Source organism: Macrobrachium nipponense, chromosome 16, assembly GCF_015104395.2.
Source record: "Macrobrachium nipponense isolate FS-2020 chromosome 16, ASM1510439v2, whole genome shotgun sequence".
Taxonomy (NCBI): domain Eukaryota; kingdom Metazoa; phylum Arthropoda; class Malacostraca; order Decapoda; family Palaemonidae; genus Macrobrachium; species Macrobrachium nipponense.
The window spans coordinates 58279231-58304957 of NC_087209.1; the positions used below are offsets into that span (position 1 = coordinate 58279231).

The following is a 25727-nucleotide window of genomic DNA, read 5'->3' on the forward strand; positions in this document are numbered from 1 at the left end:
CCAACAGGGTGAATACAAGTCCACGACTTGCTGGTAGTCATAACCAGTGCTTCATACGATTATCCTGCATTTGCTAAAGCTTTGTCCTCCACTTTATGGGACGTTTTACTGTAGTGTGAACGCACCCTAAGGAAAATGCTCAACTGTCCAAAGTCAGCATCTGTGTAAGTAGTCCACTATGCAGGTTAAACATAAATTCGAGAAATTCCTAAATTTTACATTATTCTCAACTTCTTATATATTTTCTGTATATATATATATATATATATATATATATATATATATATATATATAATATATATATATATATATATATTTGAAGCAATATCCACACTGGATTAAAGCTCATGTTCTTCAGGTTATCAGTCAAACCTATTGTAGATATTGAAACAAGTGTGAAGAATCCTCAATGATATTAAAGTGTTTTATGCAAAATTCATTTCTTGATATGGAAGTACTACTGTGTACCAGTTACTGTTATTTTTGTGTGGGGTTTTTAGATTGTTTTAAACTAAGTTCAGGGAGTTTAAGCTACAGCTAATACCTCACGTATCCTAAATTACACCACAAGCATTCACATGAGGTATTCAGAGGTTGCAGAGGACGTCGTCAAGACTTTGGATATTACAGCTGAAGTAATGGGCATTCAGATATTGTACCGTCATGTAACATCCATCATATGCTGAAGAAAGAATCGTAAAAGAGACTATATATAAATGCTTTTAAATCATTCAAGGCTTCTTTTGCTGCTACATTTATTACGAAGGATATTACGGGATATCAGAGGCTGCAGTTGATGATATACCATAATAAATGCTTCATTTTTTTATGTAAGGTAAAGAGACGAGGACGTGTTCACCTCCCTGATCCAACCGTGCCTTTCCTTCCCTGTTTCGTCAACGAGAAACCAACAGTTCTAAATCAACAGGGACAGGTTGAATGGTTCAGAACCTGTGAGAGGCAGATGCACAGTCACTCATATAAGTTTATGGATGTCTGGGTGTTTGAGAGATTTCCATTTCATCCCTTCCTGGATGACAGGTGTCTGGGAATGGAAAACTGGCCAAATGTTCAACTACCTAACTCAGATGTAGAAAGTTTCGGTGTGTGCCCCTCTTATGTCACTGTACAGACCCATTGTCCAAAAAGGAGTTGGATGAAATTCAACTTTATGCCCGGAGACATCCAGGAACATATGAGTGACTGTACATTCTTCAACTGAATAGTGGTAGATGTGTTCGCAATTTCTCCCTAGTACTTTTTGGAATACGACTCTGACTTGTACAGTGAAGCTGAAGAAAGCAGTGACGAAGGAGACCTCAAAAGTTTGCAAGAGCAAAATCCAAGTGATGGCGACATACAAACTAGAAGTTTGCAAGAACAATGCCCAGTTGGTAGCCTCACAATCTAGAATTTTGCAAGAGTAATGCCCAAGTGATAAAGACATACAGTCTAGGAGTGTGCGAGACCAATGAGCAAGTGGTGGGAGCATATGGCCTAGAAATCTGCAAGCTGATGCCAAAGTGGTGGCCCAGAATGATAGTACTCGTCTTTATCTTCTTCTTCCTGAGTTTAGTAGCACAACCTAGAGTGACAATCGTGCAAACCCTCAACAACAACATCATCATCAGAGAGTGCCTGGTTTTCAGCAAAATTCGTGTGAGTCATAGATGGAAGTGAAAGTGAATCGCTCAGTCAATGGAAAGCTCTAGAGTAAACTCTCAAGTAAAACAGTGGACCCTAATATGGGGACATTATTATTCCATGCAGAAGAAATCTGGAGATTTTCTTGTAATGTTCTATTCCTAGCTATTCATACCTATAGTCTGTATTAAACTAAGACTTGAGTGGACGTAAGAAGCAAAGGGGTTATGGAACCATATTGGGCAATTCATCGGGGGTCTGGAGTCGACAAAAGGTTAAGAACCCTCTGGTCTAAGGTCTTTGTTAGACTCTTTGCACTGGAAACTGGTAAATGGAAAAGGTTACTATCGTTCGAGCATCAATTCAAATCTTTTACCTCATTTATAGAAGACTGTCAGGTATTTGGATAGATTTAGAATGGCTGGCGATTCAGCTCCCTTCAACTAACCTTTTGGAGCTTTTTGGAATGAAAGTGAGCAATGTTCCAATACATCTTTCCCTTTCTTCCTGTGCAACTTGCAAAGTTACTGTATACAGTTAATTATAATTTTTTTATATCTATGTTGTTAATGGAAAATGAATATTGATGTAAAAGGAATCAAAACGCAAGGCTAGATGAAGTTAATGAAAAGAGAATTACTACACATGACATGTCGCTCTACCAATACTTTTTCAGAGTGCTGTCATCTTGTATAGCGTTGACAATCGTGAGAAAGATAGTTTATAAAATGTAATACTCCAAGCTGCTTTATTTTCAATGATCTGCATATTTGTCTCTTTTGTTTTCAGATTCCCTGGTCACCTCTGTATTAACATCATCACTAACACTGATGTCAAGAATGTTGTATACATTTGAATATTTGCTCAGTCTGATACAAGAGCAGGTATACATTGAGCTAGGTAAGTTAAATGAGAAAGCCGAGTTGCTTTTCTGTTATGCATCCTAGAAAAAGGGGTACTAGTTTTAAAACTGAATATATTTCATACTCAAAAAGATGCTGTTATGAACAAGTACTCATTCTTACCCATAGCGAGGGCCAGCACAGCTCCCGAGGCTTGTGCATCCTGCTCGCGAGCTTCGATCTGGAGCTCTTCGAGGTTGACCTCCAGTCGAGCCAAAGAAGAGTGAGCAATTGAGTGTTGGTGGGGTTCGTGAGCTGATTCGAGATGGGCGTGATCCGAGCTCTTTTCCTCTGATGAATGAGACCCACCTCCTCCTCCTCCTCCTCCTCTCAGTCCACCACCCCCACCCTTCCCATCATGTAAGGTACCGTTGCTGTTGCTGTTGTTGTTGCTGCTACTCGTAATGCTACTCGTGCTTGATTTGCCTGGAGGGAGGAATGAGGTTCTTTTGTCATTAATGAGTATCGGGGATTTATTTTTATTTACTGTTTGGGGCTGAAATCTGACTGACTAAATACTCTCTACTACCTGCTCTGTTTGAAAAGATAGTCTTATTGTACGGTGTGCAGTTATTGTAGAAGTAGGATAAAATTAAAAGTTTGAAGTCATTGACATTTTAAGTTTGAATATTTTGACACTAGACTAGCAAAAGTTTTGGCCCATGATTTTGACATTAGACTAGCAGAAGGTATTGCTCAATATTTTGACGTTAGACTAGCCAAAGATATCTCTCAATATTTTGACATGACTAGCAGAAGATATTGCTCATTATTTTGACAAAAGACTGGGGAAGATATTGCTCATTTTTGTGTCATCTATGACACTAGATGAGGTGAAGATATTTCACATTCTTGTGTCATCTATGACACTGTAACAATGTGTTCAAATAAAATTGCAGTTAAAACATGCACCATTAAGAGAACTTACTGGATGACGGAAGCGTAGTCAGTGGTGCTTTAGTTGATGGTGGCAATTTTACTTCTGGTCTCTGATTGGCTAGGTTACGGACGTTACCTCCACTCACCATTCCCATCTGAAATACAATTGCTGTCAGGTAACTTTTAACGTGAGAGGGCATCTATCTATCACACTTCACTTCTACAAACCTTCCACAAGACCCTATTACCTTCCAGGCGTCACCTGTTTTAAAATTCATTTATTCTTACATCCTGCCATCATTCATTACAGTTGCTCTGAAATACCTAACTTAACTTAACTTAACCTAACCTAACCTCAGTTTTCAGATTTCTTTTGTCAAACTCTTTCCTTACTCTATCCACAATCCTTTTCTTATCCTCATCCTATAACGTTACTTTTACCTTGATCCTTTCTTTGACTCCCACCAGCCCTCAAAAATATCTACAAGCCATGGACACAATACATTCTTGTCTCAAACTCATTTCTACACCAACCCAGTCATGTTTGCATCTGCAGAGTTACGTAGACTTGCTTTGATCACAAAAGCTCATAGTCAGATTACCTGCTGTGGCGTGCATCTTCAACAGCCTCCTCACATTGTCCCTGTCAATTCTGTTATAAGCTTTCTATGGTTCCAGGCGTGCCACAGAAACCTATAGCTTCCTTTGTTCTCCAATGCCTTACGCAGTTGATTTATAACTTAATCCTACCACTCCCTCTTCTATGTCTAAACCCACAGTGCTTATCACTTAGCAATCTTCCTGTTACCTGTCGTACTTTCTCATTCATGAATTTGCCATACGCCTCCCCAGGCTTGCTGGAATATACATATGAATTTCAACAGTCGAACCTACCTCTGTGTTTTGGAAGTTGCCTGGGAAACTGGCCATTTGCTGCTGGGGTTTGTTGTTGGGATTTTGCTGGTAGGGTCCTAGCTGTTGTTGCATCATCTGCTGTTGTTGCTGAAGCTGCTGTTGCATTCCTGGCCCGGCATTCATGTGTTGTAGGTCTTGCATTGGTTGTTGTTGGAGGTTGAAATTAGGTTTGTCCATCCATACAGGCTGCAAGAAAGCAAAAAATAATGAAAATAATAATAATCAATTATTATTATTAACTTCTTGAGAATCACACAGTGAAAGAAAAATGATTCAAACATTATGCTTATCAGCGAAAAACTTGCTTTCAAATCCTCATTTCCGAAATTTACCAAAACCCAAGTTCCGGTTGGGCAGCTTCCAACCCCAACATATGCCATCATTAACTCATAACTGCCTGCATTTCTCCTCCCCCGCCCCTCCTCCCACCTTTCCCTCCAGTGTTCCAGTGGTTACCAAAGACGCCACATCAGGGATAGACCCAAAATCAATTCCTAAAAGTGGAGACAGTTCAGGCCTTTGTCCTGAAGACCAATTTTGTGCCCCTGCTGAAAACTTAAGTGAACTGTATACCTGGTTGTTAGTCAGTTGTATTTGGTCTCGGTGGAGTAGGAAAAGGGCATCGAGCTAGCAGGGCTATCCCAGACAAAGCACTGAAGATCTGTTGACCTGTACTACCATATGGGTGTACCCACACTAGAGCAAAACATGCCTTCAACGCAGTGACCAATCATCGCACACACACATCAAAGACTGGTTAAATACAAGTCAACTATTTAATGTGGTTACTCGATTATGCAGCGTTTGCCAAAGGTTCGTACTCCACTCACGGTCATCGACTTGCTTCTAACTTGATTGTTATATGCACGGTCTAGATACAATTTGATAAAGTATACGAAACATCAAGGGCAACCATGCAGGGAGGCACTAAGGAAAAAGATAAATTTGTAACTTAATAAAATATTTTCAAAATGCAAATGTTGTTTTATTTACATTCTTTTGACACTTAAAAGATCACATTATCAAAAACATTCTCTTCTAAAAAGATTCTTGACAGTGTGTTAGACGTACGTTCTTAATTGTTCTCACCACCGCGCTCCCTCAGATGACGTAGGTGCGCAGAAGAGGCTTAAAATTGGGACGCTCTCTGGCTGACCTGTTCTATCTGGACCGTGGTTATATGCATGCAATAAGTTACAGACGTATTCTTTGTTACTCAGGCCTGTTCTGTCTCACGAACCAATAGTCGGCGAATGGAGTTCCACACTTATTCATTCGAAGCTACTGTAGGAGGTTTCTCTTGATTTGTAATTTGGAAACATCATGCATTCGTGTATAGATTTGTGTGCGATTGTATGCTTATATACGCGTTTTCGTAACTTAAACTTTGTAGAATACAGGATTCTTTTATTGTATCACTCTCCTAATCTCCCTCCGATCCATTGTACTACAGGTGTCTGAACATAAACGACTTCCCTCCCCCCCCAAATCAGGCACTTGACCAAGACCAATGAAATCCTTGAACAATATAGGCAGAGGGCCGTGGACCCCCGTACGAATGACCACAAACAAAATAACCCCTTACAGTATTTGGAATGAAAGTGAAGAACAATTGAAAAAAGACAGTTGCCAACCCATCAGCTTAGTGGATTTCCATGTTGCGCAGTGTGTGCATATTATTTTTTCTTATTACATAGTTTTCAGGTTGAATCTCTTAATAAATTGTTTTCAAATGAATTACTAGTTACAGTACTGGAAAATGAGCATAGTGTTGTTGGATTGTTACAGACTAACAGAATAATTTATAGGAAATAACATGAAAGTTTGGATCATGAAGAGTGTTGGTACTCTAATAGCAATAAGGTGGTCATGTGGTGGAGCTTTCAGATACGACCAGATCACACATATAGAAGAAAGAAATATGACATTAAAAGAATGAAATCAGATACTGGCAATGTTGCTCAGAGACCAAGGAAATCCTAACATTCAGTTGTCAGAGAAATTCAGTTCACAAGCATATAAAAATGAATGGAATTTTAACAGAATAAACCTCCATCATATCAATTGCTGCTTGAGGACAAACGAAATTCTAACTTTCACTTACAAGAGAATCTGAATTCACAAATCTTTCCAAAATTGATGCAAGTAAAGGTCGTGAAAAAGTTAGGTTGTGGAAAGTTCACGAATGGTTAAAATAAGGAATTTATCGCCCACATAAGATGAAAATTGCACGACATTATCTATGGCTGCTTTTGAGGCTAATTTTACCGCTGTTCTTGCCATACTACTGGGGAAAAATCTACTTGGAGAAGTGAAGGTGCAACGTGCAAGGTGGCATGGCTGTGGCGTTGCCTCTGAATGAACTCTGACAGTCGAGGCATTGAAACGGACCCATACATTGCTCATCTGCGGAGGCTGCTGCTGTTGCTGTTGTTGTTGCTGCTGCTGTGGTTGTTGCTGCTGCTGTTGTTGTTGCTGTTGCTGTTGCATAGGCTGTGGTATCTGCTGGGGTTGGCCGTAGTCTGGATAGTGGAAGGAATGGTGTGGCTCCGATCCCATGAACTCGCCTCCCATACCTCGGCTTCCTCCCTCACCTGCAAGAAGTTGAGATTCAGAAACACGAAAGGGATGTCGTTTGGAGATGATTTAAGGACAAAGAGCCCGTGCCACTACGTGTGGCTGGCTTGAGCTAAAACGAACGACAGCAAGGGCTGCATGGAGGCAGATGACGCGCTATGTAATTCGCTTGTTACAATCTGGCATGGTAGAATCATGACAAGCAGAATCAGTATAAACTTGGATGTATCTCAGTCTGTTTATGAGAGTATTCATGGATATATCTCAGTCTGTTTATGAGAGAGTATACACGGATATATCTCAGTCTGTTAATGAAAGTATACATGGATATATCTCAGTCTGTTAATGAAAGTATACACGGATATATCTCAGTCTGTTAATGAAAGTATACACGGATATATCTCAGTCTGTTAATGAAAGTATACACGGATATATCTCAGTCTGTTTAGGAGAGTATTCACGTGTCGTTTCAGAGGTCTCTATCCATCAGTAGGACATGTCACGAACAAATGTTGACAACTTATTGCTTATATATCACAAACATTGCAGACAAATCAACAACTGATTGGAGAACGCATCTTTGACAAGTCAAGTTGCATGATCGTGTGAAGCTGTTTAGGACTATCAGTAAGTTGTTGAACTGTATTGAAAGTATTTGCAGTATGTGAGCAACAAGTTGCTTACGTGTGTTTATAACAGGTTTAACTTCAGCATGGATGCACCTTAATACCATGAACCCTCACAGAGATTTGAAACAATAGAACCATTTAACCTTTGGAAAATGCACTACCAGAGTCCTGTTTGTTATGTGAATCGCAAATCTTTTGCTACATAGTAATCAGAAGTAAAAGCAAAGATGCAATGTATTACTACCCTGATGTTATTCGCCTCGCATTTTAACCAATTTTCATCCATTTGTTAGTTTACTAATTTAATTTTGTCTTTTTAATAAGTGAGAAATCTCCTTTCTGTATTTCCCTTTGCCTCCTCTTACTTCTTCCTAACGAACATCATATTCTTTGGAAGCTTGAATTTCTTAAGTCATTGGCCCCTTTGGTGGGCTTGTTCCATACGAACAGGGTTCTTTATTTTCTGAATGATAATAATAATAATGATAATAATAATAATAATAATAATAATAATAATAATAATAATAATAATAATAATAATAATAATAATAATAATAATAATAATAATATTCTTTGGAAGTTTGAATTTCAAGTCATTGACCAATGTAGTGGCCTTGTTCCATATGAATAGGGTTCTTCCTCTTCTGAATAATAATAATAATAATAATAATAATAATAAAATAATAATAATAATAATAATAATAATAATATATATATCTAATGGAAGTTTGAATTTCAAGTTATTGACCCCTGTAGTGGCCTTGTTCCATATGAATAGGGCTCTTCATCTTCTGAATAATAATAATAATAATAATAATAATAATAATAATAATAATAATAATAATAATAATAATAATAATAATAATAATGTGTGGCGCCGTGGAGGAGTGGGTTAGGTCGTCAATGGACTTAAGTCAAGTTAAGCAACATTGGGCTGGTCAGTCGTTGGATGGGTGACCGCTCTCCTCGGCGTTGATTCCTTGGGAAAGGATCTTTACCATAATTTCCTCAGTCTACTCAGCTGTAAATGAGTACCTATCCCTGATGGGGTAGGGTCCAGCTATGGGTTAAATAGCAAAACTCAGCAATGATGGAAAGAAATGAAGAATAAACGACAACGACGTAAATGGAACCTCTGGCAACAGAGGAGCTTCGTCCGGCAACCAGGTATTCAACCCAATTGAAGGGGAAGACGGTCAGGTACTTGGAGGTCGTCATCCAGCAACTGATCACCACAACGACAGTAATCAACAGCCTGAGATTGGAGCTACAGAAGCAAAAGGAAGAAATGGACAAGAGAAGAAAATAAGGAAATATGGAGATGCTACATCAGAAGCAACCCGACGGAGAGAGGATATAGAAGAAGATTGGTCAACATCTGGAATGAGAGGAATAACACCCCCCAAACAGAGCAGAGGCTGGCAGACCAAGTAAGGAACATAAAGAAAAAGAACTGGCTCTTCCCAACAGAAAGAGAAGAACTGGAAAGGGAAATGTCACACGACAACGAATTTCACGAAGACGAACTGAGAGACGATGCCACAGAAGACGACATGGAGGATGAGGTATCAAACAACGACACACGAAGAAACACCGACGAAGTAACAGAGAGGACGGAATAGGTAGAAAAGATTAGACAATGGATGGAGTCAGATACAGAGAGAACAAAGATCCCCTCCATGAAAGCCTACAACACCAAGAAATTAAGGGAGAAAACAAGTGAGGTCAATGAAATAATGGGCATAATACACACCACCAGTATCACAGAAACAAATAACTTGGCATATGCAGGAGCAAGATTAGTAGCAGAACTGATGGGGATTCGAACACCAACACCACCAGCACAACCAACTCAACAGAAACCAAAACAGCAACCTCCTTGGAAAAGGCGCCTGGAAAAGCAAATCATGGTGATGAGATCTGACTTGAGTAAACTGAAAGATGGCAGAAGAAAGGTTAAGAAGCAAGAAAACAAGGGAGGAACTCAACGAGAAATACAAAGTACAAGAGAGGGGACTAAACAACACAATAGAAGATGAAAAACATAAGATCCAACGATACATGAACAGGAATAAGGGATACCAACAGAACAAACTATTCGGAACTAACCAGAAAATACTATACAGCCAACTAAGAGGGGAAGACAACCACCCAGAAATTCCTGAAGCCGAACCAAGTAAGAGATTCTGGGAAAACATATGGAGCAATCCGGTATCACACAACAAACATGCAACATGGCTCCAGGAAGTCAAGGAAGAAGAAACAGGGAGAATAAAACAAAGATTCACAGAGATCACGACAGACACAGTCAGACACCAACTAAAGAAAATGCCAAACTGGAAAGCCCCAGGTCCCGATGAAGTCCATGGATACTGGCTCAAAAACTTCAAGGCCCTACACCCACGAATAGCAGAACAACTCCAGCATTGTATCTCAAATCACCATGCACCCAAATGGATGACCACAGGAAGAACATCCTTAGTACAAAAAGACAAGAGTAAGGGAAATATAGCCAGTAACTACATGCCTATCACCTGCCTACCAATAATGTGGAAGTTACTAACAGGTATCATCAGTGAAAGGCTACACAACTACCTAGAGGAGACAAACACCATCCCCCACCAACAGAAAGGCTGCAGAAGGAAGTGTAGGGGCACAAAAGACCAGCTCCTGATAGACAAAATGGTAATGAAGAACAGTAGGAGAAGGAAAACCAACCTAAGCATGGCATGGATAGACTATAAGAAAGCCTTCGACATGATACCACACACATGGCTAATAGAATGCCTGAAAATATATGGGGCAGAGGAAAACACCATCAGCTTCTCAAAAATACAATGCACAACTGGAATACAATACTTACAAGCTCTGGAATAAGACTAGCAGAGGTTAATATCAGGAGAGGGATCTTCCAGGGCGACTCACTGTCCCAACTACTCTTCGTAGTAGCCATGATTCCCATGACAAAAGTACTACAGAAGATGGATGCCGGGTACCAACTCAAGAAAAGAGGCAACAGAATCAACCATCTGATGTTCATGGACGACATCAAGCTGTATGGTAAGAGCATCAAGGAAATAGATACCCTAATCCAGACTGTAAGGATTGTATCTGGGGACATCAGGATGGAGTTTGGAATAGAAAAATGCGCCCTAGTCAACATACAAAAAGGCAAAGTAATGAGAACTGAAGGGATAAAGCTACCAGATGGGAGCAACATCAAACACATAGATGAGACAGGATACAAATACCTGGGAATAATGGAAGGAGGGGATATAAAACACCAAGAGATGAAGGACACGATCAGGAAAGAATATATGCAGAGACTCAAGGCGATACTCAAGTCAAAACTCAACGCCGGAAATATGATAAAAGCCATAAACACATGGGCAGTGCCAGTAATCAGATACAGCGCAGGAATAGTGGAATGGACGAAAGCAGAACTCCGCAGCATAGATCAGAAAACCAGGAAACATATGACAATACACAAAGCACTACACCCAAGAGCAAATACGGACAGACTATACATAACACGAAAGGAAGGAGGGAGAGGACTACTAAGTATAGAGGACTGTGTCAACATCGAGAACAGAGCACTGGGGCAATATCTGAAAACCAGTGAAGACGAGTGGCTAAAGAGTGCATGGGAAGAAGGACTAATAAAAGTAGACGAAGACCCAGAAATATACAGAGACAGGAGAATGACAGACAGAACAGAGGACTGGCACAACAAACCAATGCACGGACAATACATGAGACAGACTAAAGAACTAGCCAGCGATGACGCATGGCAATGGCTACAGAGGGGAGAGCTAAAGAAGGAAACTGAAGGAATGATAACAGCGGCACAAGATCAGGCCCTAAGAACCAGATATGTTCAAAGAACGATAGACGGAAATAACATCTCTCCCGGCACTTGCACAGAACCAGTACAAAAAGAGGCATGATTCAGTGGCAAAAGCCCTCCACTGGAGCCTGTGCAAGAAACATAAGCTACCTTGCAGTAATAAGTGGTACGAGCACCAACCTGAGGGAGTGATAGAAAACGATCACGCAAAGATCCTCTGGGACTATGGTATCAGAACGGATAGGGTGATACGTGCAAACAGACCAGACGTGACGTTGATTGATAAAGTCAAGAAGAAAGTATCACTCATTGATGTCGCAATACCATGGGACACCAGAGTTGAAGAGAAAGAATGGATAAGTATCAATGGATAAGGGAAAAAATGGATAAGTATCAAGATCTGAAAATAGAAATAAGAAGGATATGGGATATGCCAGTGGAAATCGTACCCATAATCATAGGAGCACTAGGCACTATCCCAAGATCCCTGAAAAGGAATCTAGAAAAACTAGAAGCTGAAGTAGCTCCAGGACTGATGCAGAAGAGTGTGATCCTAGAAACGGCACACATAGTAAGAAGAGTGATGGACTCCTAAGGAGGCAGGATGCAACCCGGAACCCCACACTATAAATACCACCCAGTCGAATTGGAGGACTGTGATAGAGCAAAAAAAAAAAAAAAAAAAAAATAATAATAATAATAATATTCTTTGGAAGTTTGAATTTCAAGTCATTGACCCCTGTAGTGGCCTTGTTCCATACGAGTAAGGTTCTTCATCCTCTGAATAATAATAGTGATAATAATAATAATAAAACCACAGCTTACCCATGCCGTATCTCTGTCCCGGCCAGGCTGGTCGTTGGTTGTAGTCGTAGAAGGTGTGTCCCCGCCCTCGTCCACCGTAGGCTACAGGCTCCTCAGCAGGGCTGAAGTAAAGATAATGATGTCATTAACGAGCTCACTTTCATTTTGTAAGGGACTTCCTACAAGGACGTCATACGAAGAATTCGAAATTAATATAGAGAAAGTCTATTTTTTTGTTTTTTTATTTTTTAAAAAGATGGCATCAGATGAGGTATTTCCTTTAATTAATGGGAAAGTCAATTGATTTATTCAAAGCATCTCTTCCCATGTTTTGCGTCTTTCAGCTCCCACCCACACCCCCGACTCGTTCGTTCCACAGAACGCCCCCCCCCACCCCGACCCCCCTGCCACCCACACACACCGGACACACAATACGGGATGATAGAGGTGGCGTAGTCAGTCAGTCGGCAAAACCTACCAGCTATTTTCATTAACGTAGGGAAACTATATATATATATATATATATATATATATATATATATATATATATATATATATATATAGAAGAGAAAAGGCCCATAAACCACTATTTTAACGTTGCAACCATGTATTTCAAGCACTTTCTTCTGTGCTCCTGATCACTGGTAAGATATGTAACGTTAAAATAGTTTTTTATTGGCCTTTTATCTTCATATTATACGGTTGTATTACATTAAAAAGACATTAATATATATATATATATATATATATTATTTGTTTATTTTTATTATTAAATCATACTACCCCACGTTGATTTAGCATGCACAGTTAAAACTAAAACTATTGTCACCAAGCTCGTCAGAATTACATCCAGTTCATCAAGACTTTCATCCGTCAGAAGAATGACAAACTGTACTTACACAATGCTCAGCACCCAAAGAGCGTCCCTTTAAATAACCGAATACCTGACTTACGTCATACTTACACAAATATGAAGCCACATCATAACTTAATGAATATGAGGCCAGCTGCAATTAATGTCACGAAGATAATGGCCCAAATTTGCATGAGGAAAGTCTAGTTGCCTAACAGCTGCAAGCACAAGCAAGTTACGTCACAATCGGGCGGAGAGATCTCTTGCTTGCTTGCTTGCTTGCATGCACGCACGCACGCACTCACGTACGTCACGGCGCGTCGCCACAAAACCAAACCGCATTCCTTTTTGCTTTCGGACTTGCGCCGGAGAAAGTGACATTTGACGCATTATTATTATTAATTTTTTTTTTTTTTTTTACCCACAGATGTTTTTTCGTGGGTGTGTCAATTATCATTGTTATTGTCACCAGTAGTGGAGAAAGGAAATTTTCTAACTAAACAGTGACTCAGGTGACTATATATAACTCTCTCTGCTGCTGCTGATCGGAGTCGTTGGGTCCAGGACATTACTTAGATGGGTGACCGTCTAAATTTGCCTGTCGTGGTGCAGACCACAAAGACGTTCACCATTTTGCTCTTGTTCACCTAAGCGGTGAAATTTTGCACCTGGTAGTAACTCGACCGCGGTGGGTGGCAGCGAGGTGTCATAAGGCGGTGTGGCAGCCAGCAATTTCACCCCAAAATAATTTCTGAGGACAAAAGTGAATTCCCTGGACCACCCACGACTTACCTCTTGCTAATCCACCAAGTTGTAAATGACTGCTTCTAATGTTTGCTGGGACAAGAAAAAGGCGAAGGTCTAGCAACCCCATTCCAAATGATTTGCAGAGAAACTGTTAGGCTTAACCCCATCTGATGCCACCTCTTTCAAAGGGGGAATAGATATGATATGTATATGTATATTATAGTATATATACTATAGATATTTGTTTCACGTTATATATATTATATATATATTATATATATATATATACATATATATATATATATATATATATATATATATATATATTATATATATATATATATCCGAGGTAGAACGAATTGGATATTAAAGGTCATTTGTAGTTAATTGTATATTTAAACATAAATATATTACAAATAATATATAGTATATATATTATATAGCATATACTTTATAATATATATACATATATATATATATATATATATATATATCTATATATATATAATATATATATATAGAAAAATGTAATCTTGAAAAGAATTTGATAAATCATTATGTCAATCTCGAGTCGTATAATTGTGGAATGTGATTAATACTTTTTGTGCATAATATGAATACATACAATAAGCAAACAAATGCAACCTTACCCCTGCCCTGAAGGAGGATAATGACTGTAGTTCTCCAGAGGGTTCGACTTGTGGTTGAATATCACCCTCTCGTATCCTGGGCCTGCAAAGAAGGAACTGAAGTAGTAAATCATTCATTTTCATGTACCTCCACTCATATTCTTTCTTCCACTTTCGTCCGCCCTCTTCTAACAATTGTTTTATAGTACCGACTGCTTGGAGGTTTTCCTCCTGTTACACTTTTCAAACCTTTGACTCTCAGTTTCCCTTCCAGCGCTGAATGAATGACCTCATCATCGTAGGTCCCAGCGGTTGGCCTTCGGCCTAAATTGTATATTCCATCCATTCCACATCAAAGCGCCTCGGTGGCGGGATCGGTATGGTCTTGACCTGCCGCCTCGATGGACGTGAGTTCGATTTCTCGGGAATTCCATTGAGGTGTTAGAGATGTGTACTTCTGGGGATAGAAGTTCATTCTCGACGTGGTTCGGAAGTCACGTCAAGCCGTTGCTCCCGTTGCTGAATAACCATACTGGTTCCATGTAACGTAAAAACACCATACAAACAAACAAACAAAAATCATTCCACATCATGTGACTTTGATATCTGTCAAGTTTCAGTCTGCAGTCGAGGCATTTCTCAGGCTAGTCTGTTTCCTCGGGGTCTTACGTCAGTTTGGGGTTGACTCACGAGAAGTGTAGCTCATCTGACAAACGCCCAGTTTGCGGGAATGCCTCCGGAAGTCGCTGGACTGAGATAGACATTATTTACATAAGCAGCATCTCACGGCGACTGGTTTTCAAGGATAAAAGCCTCCTGGTGACTGATTCCCGTCCCACAGCCGTAGAAAATAACCCATTTTCCCGCCACCCTCAGCCGTTGGTGCGAGACCTTCCTCTCAGGGCTGGTTGCTACTCGTTTTCTGGTGCGGGCCCAGCCTTTTAGAGTCCCAAGAAGACATCTAACTCAGTGGTTCTCAGCCAGGGGGAATTGCGACCACAGATTGGCAGGATCAAACTGGTTCTAGGACCACAAAACGCAGTGTGTATCAGTCCACACTGCTGTGAGGTCACCTTGGGCTTTCTGTCAACTAGCTTGTGTGTTTGTGTTATTATTTTACTGCATATTATTTAAAATTCACCTTTTGAGGCAGACAGTTGTGGGAAGGAGGCGGGGAATGACATTCTAACATATGGTGAAAGGGTGCATGGGCCAAAATGTTGTTGTGTTTGATTGAGCTGGCTTTATACCAGCACGGGCTCTTGCTCATAGAGCAGCCTGTAACGGGCCAGAAAAGGTTGAGAACCTCATTACTAGATGTTCGTCCACTCTACAGCAAAACATGTCGAAGACAAGTTTACGACTTACTGGCTATCAAGGTCCTAACATGTCTTATACTTATTGCCCACACATCACAAACAAGTCGATGACAAGTTTACGACATACTGGCTGTCCTACCATGTCTTATACTTATCGTTCGCACATCACAAACAGATCGAAGACAAGTTTACGACATACTGGCTGTCCTAACATGTCTTGCACTTATTGCTCACACATCACAAATAGGTCGAAGACAAGTTTACGACTTACTGGCTGTCCTACCATGTCTTGCACTTATCGCTCACACATCACAAACAAGTTGAAGATAAGTCTACGACCTACAAGCAGTCCTACCCAGTGTTTCATACAATTATCCAGCATTTGCGAAAGATTCCCTCCGCACTTAGTTGTTGATTTCTTGTCAGATTGTTTGTGATATGTATGTGATTAGTTACCGACATATTGGTGATCTGTTCAGGGCCACTTCCTCATACGTATTAGGATCCAGATATTTATGTAATATCTTGGTTCACTTGCTAATCCCTGATGATAAGGTCCACTTTCCAGAACCTACCAATTTTCATTATGCAGGTGTAACGACATGACCCAAACTTTTGTGACGATTTTAATAATATCTTTGATGCTCAGTTGCTCTGGTACATCGAATAAGGATTAAGCTGTACGTTTTATCTAACTGGAAAGTTTGGTCTGATTAAAATTACCCCCTTCTTCCTCTATTCCAATACAGATCCTAATGAAATTATATAGAAAAAATTACATGAAACATACGGCCCATTTCATGACTCAAGACTTGGGTTATTTGCCAAAAAAAGAAAGTCTGCTCAGTTTAGCAGCATTCGTAAACGGATAAAAAGATGAGCGTAGAAGAATACGCACGACTTAAGACGGAAGTGATCACAAGCCATTCTGTCTTAATTAAAGAGTAAACTTGTTGTCATGTTCTGTAACGACTACCTTCAATCTTACTTAACGGTTGCCTAGGAGTCCTGATAGGACGTTTTACGCAATGTCGAGGAGTTCCGGTCGCTGCTTTTAAACTCCGGAGGAGGACTGTAACAGCACCATACACACACACACACACACACACACACAGACTCCTTGCTTCGATAAATCCTCTCCCAGTATGACGACTTCCTACAATTACCTGGTGGATTCCCTTGGGCGTGTTTCCGCATACTAACCACTGTTGGTGTTGGTAAATGGTATGCAAGTCGTTTTCATCTGCTGGAGTATGTTAATTCCTTTCGTATGCCTTGGTCGTTTACATATGTAGGTGGCGCTGTTTGTTCTTGAGGTAATTGGCAGGAGTGAAGTACCCTTTATTTATATTCATATTCTCTCGTCATTAGGCTATCCATTTACACGTATACTTACATACATACGTACATACACACGCATTATATATATATATATATATATATATATATATATATATATATATATATATATATATCACTCAATATTGAATTCACTATTTATTACTTACTCCCAAGGGGAATTATAAATGCTAAGTGTATCTTCCACAGCTAAGGTTCGACCCTGAGCCTTTGCTTTAGATGCAATGACAGACATCGACCGTTGTATATATATATATATATATATATATATATATATATATATATATTATATATATAACTATATATATATATATATATATATATATAATATATATATATATATATATATATATATATATATATATATATAGACACGAAAGCAAATTAAAGTGAATAAAAATTATTGTCTACGTACCATAAGCATTGTCTCTCGGAGGGGGGGGCTGATTTTCCCAAGCGGTATAGGGTCCAGAGGCACTTCCGGTCCCCCTCACAGGGGCGGCGCCCTCGGTAGATGCTGACGAGATGGAACAGATTAATAGCTAGACACCCACCTACCCACACACAATAAATAAATAGACTTACTTCAGATGTCCTTGCTTTCAGTCATCTAAGCTTTGAGCCAACAAACCTTGCTGAGTCGAGTGTTCGTAAGTGTTGAAATGGGCATTCATGAATCTTGAGAATGAGATAGTAATAATCTAATAATAAATGAGAAAAACGCTGGAGAATGAAACGGAACGAGGAGACAGATACCTTGATAAGTCAGTGTAGAGGCTGCGAGGCCTAAGGATTGAGTCAAGTACTTCAGAAGAAAATTGATAAAGATTATAGAACGCTAAGGAGAAAATTGCAAACTTTTTTTTTTACTTATATATTTTTTTGTCACTGAATGTCACATGCGAGATAACAAGACAAAAGGAGAAAGTACCGAAACGTAGATGACAAGATTGATAATTGTAGAGACACTGATAAGAAAGATAAAAGACAATGGATGAGGCATAGGGAAAAGAGACATATATATTATAAAAGATAATCAAATGGTTTCTGATCAGCTAGACTAGGCCGTTCTCGTCGTACCTACCTGCTGGGCATCCCAGCGCGGAATCCTCGTCACTCTGGTCCTGGCACTGAGGAATGCCATCGCAGGCGTTGTAGATGGCTATGCACTCCCCGCTGTGGCACTCGAACTGGAATCTCTTGCATTTCGGGGCTGCAATGCACAAGGAAAAGAAGCCAATGCTTAGTTATTTTTACCAGGACACGTATCTTGTGGTTAACACAGGTTGCAAGAATTCAGTGACTGATATTTAACAGTGGAAATAAATGTCAGGGTGGAGAGATATTCCAAATTGCTATTAAATGCTAGAATATATATTTTATGAGTTATGAGTACAGCGATTGGGGGGTGGGGGTGGTCGTTCCATCTGGAATTAACTCAAAATTCTGATATTTTTCAGTGGAAATAAATTTCAGGGTGGAGAGGTATTCCAAAGTGCTATTAAATGCTAGAATATATATTTTATGAGTTATGAGTACAGCGATTGGGGGTGGGGGGGGGGGGGGTGTTGGTCGTTCCATCTGGAATTAACTCAAAATTCTGATATTTTTCAGTGGAAATAAATGTCAGGGTGGAGAGATATTCCAAATTGCTATTAAATGCTAGAATATGTATTTTAGGAGTTACGAGTACAGCGATTGGGGGGTAGGGGTGGTCGTTCCATCTGGAATTAACTCAAAATTCTGATATTTTCCAGTGGAAATAAATTTCAGGGTGGAGAGGTATTCCAAATTGCTATTAAATGCTAGAATATGTATTTTAGGAGTTACGAGTACAGCGTTCAAGAATAGGGGGGGGGGGGGCGTCGTTCCATCGGGAATTGACTCAACATTCTGATATTTTTCAGTGGAAATGAATTTCAGGGTGGAGAGTTATTCCAAATTGCTATTAAATGCTAGAATATGTATTTTACGAGTTACGAGTACAGCGTTCAAGAATGGGGGTTGGGGGGCGGTCGTTCCATCTGGAATTGACTCAAAATTCCGGAATGCTGGACGGCAGCAGTATTCTCCAACATCATTATAGTTATAAATTTTTATCACATCGCCGTGATTCTTATATACATGCATTAAGCTACAAAATGTCCTTTCATATCCAATTCGCTCTACCTCGGAATTAATATTATATATATATAGAAATATATATATATATATATATATATATTATATATACATATATATATATATACATATATAATTATATATATATATATATATATATATGTAATATCTATGTATATGTATATATTAGTTTTACCAGGCCACTGAGCTGATTAACAGCTCTCCTAGGGCTGGCCCGAAGGATTAGATATTTTAACGCGGCTAGTAACCAAATGGTCACCTAGCAACGGGATCCGAACCACATTATATCGAGAAATGAATTTCTATCACCAGAAATAAATTCCTCTATTTTCATATAAGTTTACCGAGGGGGAATTTTTTAGTTGATAAGAATTTCGTCCAGTTTTGGATTCCAACCAGCGGACAGAGGAGAAATCGGGACTATAATAATTCCTAGGCAGAGCGAAATAGATATTAAAGGACATTTGTAGCTTAATGAACATTATAGTCATGTTGAAGGGACTTTGACAGTCTTGAATGATCATAAATTTGCCTCTGGTTATCTGAAATGTTTGTGAATTTCAAGATTGTTGGCGGACGCTAGTAAACTTGAACCCTGTATGGAAGTAGTTCCGTCAGTACACCGCACGTGATACACCGTAGGCATTACTTAGGTTCTTTGCAGTGTTCCTTCTTTAGGTCCCTAGCTGCAACCCCTTCCATTCCTTTCACTGTACCTCTGTTCATATTCCCTTTCTTCCATCTTAATTTCCATCTTCTAACAACTGTTAAGCGCCTCAATGGCGTGGTTGGTTAGGTGTTTGCTTCTCACCTCGGTGGTCGCGGGTTCGATTCTCGGCCATTCCATTTAGGAGTGAGAGATGTGTATTTCTGGTGATAGAAGTTCACTCTCGACGTGATTCGGAAGTCACGTAAAGCCGTTGGTCCGTTGCTGAATACCCATTGGTTCCATGCAACGTAAAAACACCATACAAACAAACGCCTCACGAAGGGCGTGAGACACCTTCGGCAAACGAATGTCCCTAATGACGGAATTAGAAGCCCTCATTGTGAAGGCAGGGGGGTGGGAGAGGGAATAGGGAATGAACAGAAAGCATTCTTCTGCAGAGGCGATGTCGAATTAAAGAGAGAGAGAGAAAAGGTCTCGAGGAGAATGATGAAAGGAAGGTGGGTCCCCGAGATGTTGATTGTTGGGAACGAAGGAGATTGCCACCATCAGAGACACACAGACAAAAGCACCCCTTCTCTTCATTGTTGTTAGAGCGGTGACACGGCGACCTCCTCCTCCTGCAGGCTGCTGTGCCAATAGTGTCTCAATCAAGTTGAGTTCGTCAGGGCTTGGGGTTCACTTTGTGATATTTTGGTGACGTTGCTCTTTGTAAATTCTACAAGGGATGGGGAGGGGTTGTTGACTTTGGTTTTCACGTCCATTTTAACCTTAAATGCAGCGAAGCAATTTGCATTTACTGACGCGAGGTAAAGTGGAGATGTCCCATACAAACTACGCCTTTCCATTATAACAAATTCAATTCCGTAGGGGAAGGGGGGGCAACGCCGTCAGTGAACTTCACGCGGTGCACAGTTGGCATTACTTAAGATTCCTTGCAGCGTCCCTTCGGCCCCTAGCTGCGACCCCTTCCATTCCTTTTGCTGTACTTCCTTCCATATTCTTTCCTCCATGTTACTTTCCTGCTTTGAGGTTTTCTTTCCCGTTACGCCTATCAGACCTTTTACTCTCAGTTTCCCTTTCACTGCTGAATGACCTCGTAGGTCACAGCGCTTGACCTTTGGCCTAAACTTTATATCCAACTCAATTCGCGATGGGAAAATGTTTCTGCGGTCTCTGCAAACGAAAAGTGCGCGGATGAGGTTATATATCTGACGCAACAATGACGCAACTCTGGCTTTAAGTCGATCGTGTGATTACGACCGCCTGGTAATTCACGGGTGACTGAACGGGCGCGGATTACTAGTAATAAGGTTATAATGGTGGTAACGATGAATTAGTGTTCGTTCACCCATATATATATATATATATATATATATATATATATATATATATATATATATATATATGTGTGTGTGTGTGTGTGTGTGTGTGTGTGTGTATCTATTTATCTATTATATATAATATATATATATATATATATTAAATAGATATATAATATAAGTATATTTATACATAATTATACTTATTTTAATAAATAGCATACGTGACGAATCATATAATTCTAGCCTTAGAAATGTATTCGAGGTTGAAACCTACAGAGAGAGAGAGAGAGAGAGAGAGATGCACGAACAATACTGGCAAATGGATGTCATTGATTGCCCAACGTGTCTTTGAGGTCGAAAGTTCAGCAGTGCCATCTCGCGTCACAATAGGCTATTTGTAACTCCTTTATATCTAAGTACCTATCTATCTCAGGCGATTACGGCAACTTTCTTTTATTCTGTTCTGTCCCATAAACCATTTTGTCGAGAACAGTCATTGTCATCACCCCTCACGCCCAATTTCCCACCCATCGCTAGAACTGAATAGAATGTACGTAGAGTTGACGGCAAAGGCCAAGCGTTGTGATCTGTGATATCGTTCCGTGCCGAAACGGAAATTAACAGTAAAGTTTGAAAGGTGTCAAGTTAAGTCTCTCTCAGTTTAACCAGACCACTGAGCTGACTAACAGCTGGCACGAAGGATTTCATGTTTTCATTCACGTGGCTAGGAACCAATTGGTTACTTGGCAGCGGGACCTACAGCTTATTGTGGGATCTGAACCACATTATATCGAGAAGTGAATTTCTAATCACCAGATATAAATTCCTCTATTTCCGCGTTGGCAGCGTGAGGAAACGAACTCGGACTACCTAGTTAGTAGGCGAGCACGTAACCCACTCGTCCAACGAGGAACTATTTGAAAGGTTTCAGGAAAGTAAGATGGAAAAAAGAGAAGGAATGAAAGGGGTTGCAGCAGGAGGCCGGAGGGACGCTGCAAAGAACCGCAAGTGATGCATACAGTGCCCCGCATGAGGTTTACTGACGACACTACCTCTCTACGGGAATCCATCGCTCGAGAATTGTTGTTTCTCATTCATATCTTCTCTGTGGAAACTGTAAATCCAAGTTCAGAAATTAGAAGGGTAGTGTCGTCAGTGCACCTCATGCGGTGCACTGTAGGCATTGCTTAAGGTTCCTTGAAGCGTCCCTTCCTCGGGTCCTTAGCTGCTACAACCCCTTTCATTCCTTTTACTGTACCTCCATTCGTATCTTCTTTCTTCCATTTTTCCATTCCACCCTTTCCTATCAATTGATTCATTGTATACAACTGCGAGGTTTTCCTCCTGTTACACCTTTCAAACTTTTTATTTACTGTCAATTCCCCTTTCAGCTCTAAATGGCCTGATAGGCTCCAGCGCGTGGTCTTTTACGTAAATACTATATTCTATTCTTCTGCTCGGTAGAGAACTTTTTTATTTATTTATTTATTTATTTTTAGGTAAAGATTCTACAAAAAATAGCAACTGGAGAACAATTCATCTTCATTATCCTTCCTAAATCCTACATTCTACTCTTCTATTCAGTAGATAACTTGTTTTCTTTTTAATCTGAAGATTCTAAAAAATATATATATATATAGCAACTGGAGAACAATTGATCTTCATTATCCTTCAGTGCGGAGAGTGAATTTTTGACAGCGTTGTGCACTACGACATTCACTCCATGACGTAAGACCCAAACGGATAAGAATTTAGAGTGAATAAAGTTAAAGCTTTTAGGCAAAGTATCGCTCTGGGAGTTTTTGATAACAGTAACTGAATAAAGTTAGTCATGTTATTTACAATGCTTCTGAATAATCAGTAAAAAAAATTTGGTTAATATTCAATTTTCCTTTTACGGTATCTGGCTGGGTTTGTATTATTTCCTTCACACACACACACACACACACACAAACACACACACAAACATTACCGCGCCTCAGTGGCGTGATCGTTATGGTCTTGGACGGCCACCTAGTTCGATTCTCAGGCATTCCATTGAGGTGTGAGAGATGTGTATTTCTGGTGATAGACGTTCACTCTCGACGTGGGTCGGAAGTCACGTAAAGCTGTTGTTTGTATCAGGTGGAACCAAGAAAAGCCTAAAAAAAAGGAGTTGCTCTTAAACAGAAAGGACTGGGAAAAGATTTTTTTTTTTTTTTCCCTCTCAGAATTGATGTTTTAATCTTATTTCGTCACTGTGCCGATGATGATAACTATCTGGCTGCGTTGAAATTACTCGCCGAAATTGAATCTCGCTTTTCTGCAGCATTTTTTAAATTCTTACTATAATCGTCAATGTGCTGATAATGATAACTATTGGGCTGCGTTGAAATTACCCACTGAACTTACATCTCGCTTTTCTGCAACATTCTACGATACATTCTTTCGTCACTGTGCCGTTCGTGATCTCTGACTGTGTTGAAATTACCCGCTGAATTTAAATCTCGTGCAGCAGCAGCTTTTACTATAATCGTCACTGTGATAACTCTCTGGCTGCGTTGAAATCACCCGCTGAAATTTAATCTCGCTTTTCTGCAACATTTTACGATACATTCTTTCGTTACTGTGCCGTTCATGATAACTCTTTGGCTGCGTTGAAATCACCCGCTGAGCTTAAAGCTTGCGGGTTTCTGCAACACTACGATATTATTATAACCTTATCATCTTTTATATGGAAATTTGAGATAGATAATTCGCCAGTCTGAAGCAAATTCTTCCTCGTGACATTCCACGTTTCCCTAATTTGCACCGAAGCTCACTGTCTGCCTGTTGTATGCAAACACTATCAGCAGCTTCAACCAGTCCTCTTTGGGAGCGCCGAGATGAACTCCCCGGGAGTCGCTGGCAACTTCTTTAAAAGGCTTCGGGAACGAGCGCTCGCAGGTTAGGCAGACCCTGACGTCATAGCCCCTCGCGAGACGGATTGGAGTGTACCCGCGCGCTTGCTGCGTCCGGCGATTCAGTGGAAGGTGTCCCAGTGAATGACATGGTCGTCGTCGTAGGAGTTAACAGCTGTTGAAAGCCCAGCCTGCCAGGTCATTCAACCTCGTATATTCGGAGTCCTACTCGTGGCGAAACGGAGGAATAGCCCGTGTGTTGAGAAGTGAGCTCCTGGAGCTTCCCTATAGAGTGGTCAGAAAAAGATAGAAATCAAGACGAAATATCACTTATTTTTAGCTTTTCCACTCGGATCTCGATAAGACCCCTGTGTGTGATTGTTCAGATTCTCTCGGTGATACTACTAACAGTTTTATTGGTCGTCTCGATTGCCTGCGTGTGTCGTAGCAGTGTTTTTCGTCTGTGCGTGGGAAGGAAGAAGTTGAGAGCAGAAGTTTCGGTCGCAGCCCGGCAGAGGAGAGGATGACTTCCAAACTTCGTCGGCCGCCCCTGTTTGGGCTCGATAACCCGCTGGGCATCCCAGTCCTGCCCAAATACTCCTCCTCGGCCGCTTGCAAGGTAAGAGCTTATCGCCGTGAACTGCAGGTCAGCAACACCAGGCATATGTGTTTATATATACACACATACACACTTATATATATATATTATATATATATATATATATATTTATATATATGTATAAATATATTTAATATATATACATATAATATATATATATATATATATATATATATATATATATGCATAAAGTTACAAATATCCTTTAATATCTCATTCGCTCTACCTCGGAATTCATACAAATTTTTGTTACGTGAAAATATATGAATTCCGAGGTAAAGCAAATTAAATAGCTAAGGATATTTGTAGCTTAATGCTATATATATGAATAACGGTAATGTGATTAGCATATATATATATATATATATATATATATATATATATATATATATATATATATATATATGTGTGTGTGTGTGTGTGTGTGTGTGTGTGTGTGTGTGTGTGTGTAGTAAAAATGTTCTGTGACAACAGAATTCCATCTAATAAAAGGAGCCCACAAATACCGCCTTTTCTGTAACTTTTCTCATTCAGTACCTCCCCAAAGAGAGGGGCAGCAGTCTCTGAAATATAGTATTTACTTACTATATTTTGGCGTTTTTATGGGCTCCCTTTTATTATATATATATATATATATATATATTATATATATATATATATATATATATATATATATATATCCTCCCTAGGGTATCCTGTTCTCCATCAAAAGAGCTACCATTTATTAAAGACATTAGACGGAATATTATGACATTCATCGCAGGAGAATGATAATCAGCCATATATACGATTAACCAACTCCAACATCATCGTCATCGTCTTGCAAGTTGTCCATCAGATTTATCCTTCTTCAATCTATCTCTGTCCAGCCATCTCTGTCTCTTTCTTTTTAAGTGTATGAAGCTCTCCCGTTCACATCGCATATCCGAACGCATTTTCCCTAGAATGTGACTCCCAAATTTCCCAAGGGTTTTAACCCGATATGTGCTAT

General features: G+C 39.8%; 1 protein-coding gene across 2 annotated transcripts in view; it reads right to left on the reverse strand.

Moving 5' to 3' along the window:
- The window catches only part of LOC135195734 (low-density lipoprotein receptor-related protein 11-like), an 88336-nt gene that overhangs the window by 3203 nt on the left and 59406 nt on the right, over positions 1–25727 (reverse strand). Inside the window, exons 4-11 of one of the 2 annotated variants that reach the window (XM_064222175.1) lie at positions 18189–18317; positions 17520–17621; positions 14448–14529; positions 12219–12319; positions 6732–6934; positions 4320–4526; positions 3475–3580; positions 2670–2972 (exon numbers count right to left, since the gene is read on the reverse strand). In XM_064222175.1, the coding sequence (XP_064078245.1) occupies positions 2670–2972; positions 3475–3580; positions 4320–4526; positions 6732–6934; positions 12219–12319; positions 14448–14529; positions 17520–17621; positions 18189–18317 (1233 nt within the window). The remainder of the gene's footprint in view (positions 1–2669; positions 2973–3474; positions 3581–4319; positions 4527–6731; positions 6935–12218; positions 12320–14447; positions 14530–17519; positions 17622–18188; positions 18318–25727) is intronic. The other variant, XM_064222176.1, reaches the window with a different exon arrangement.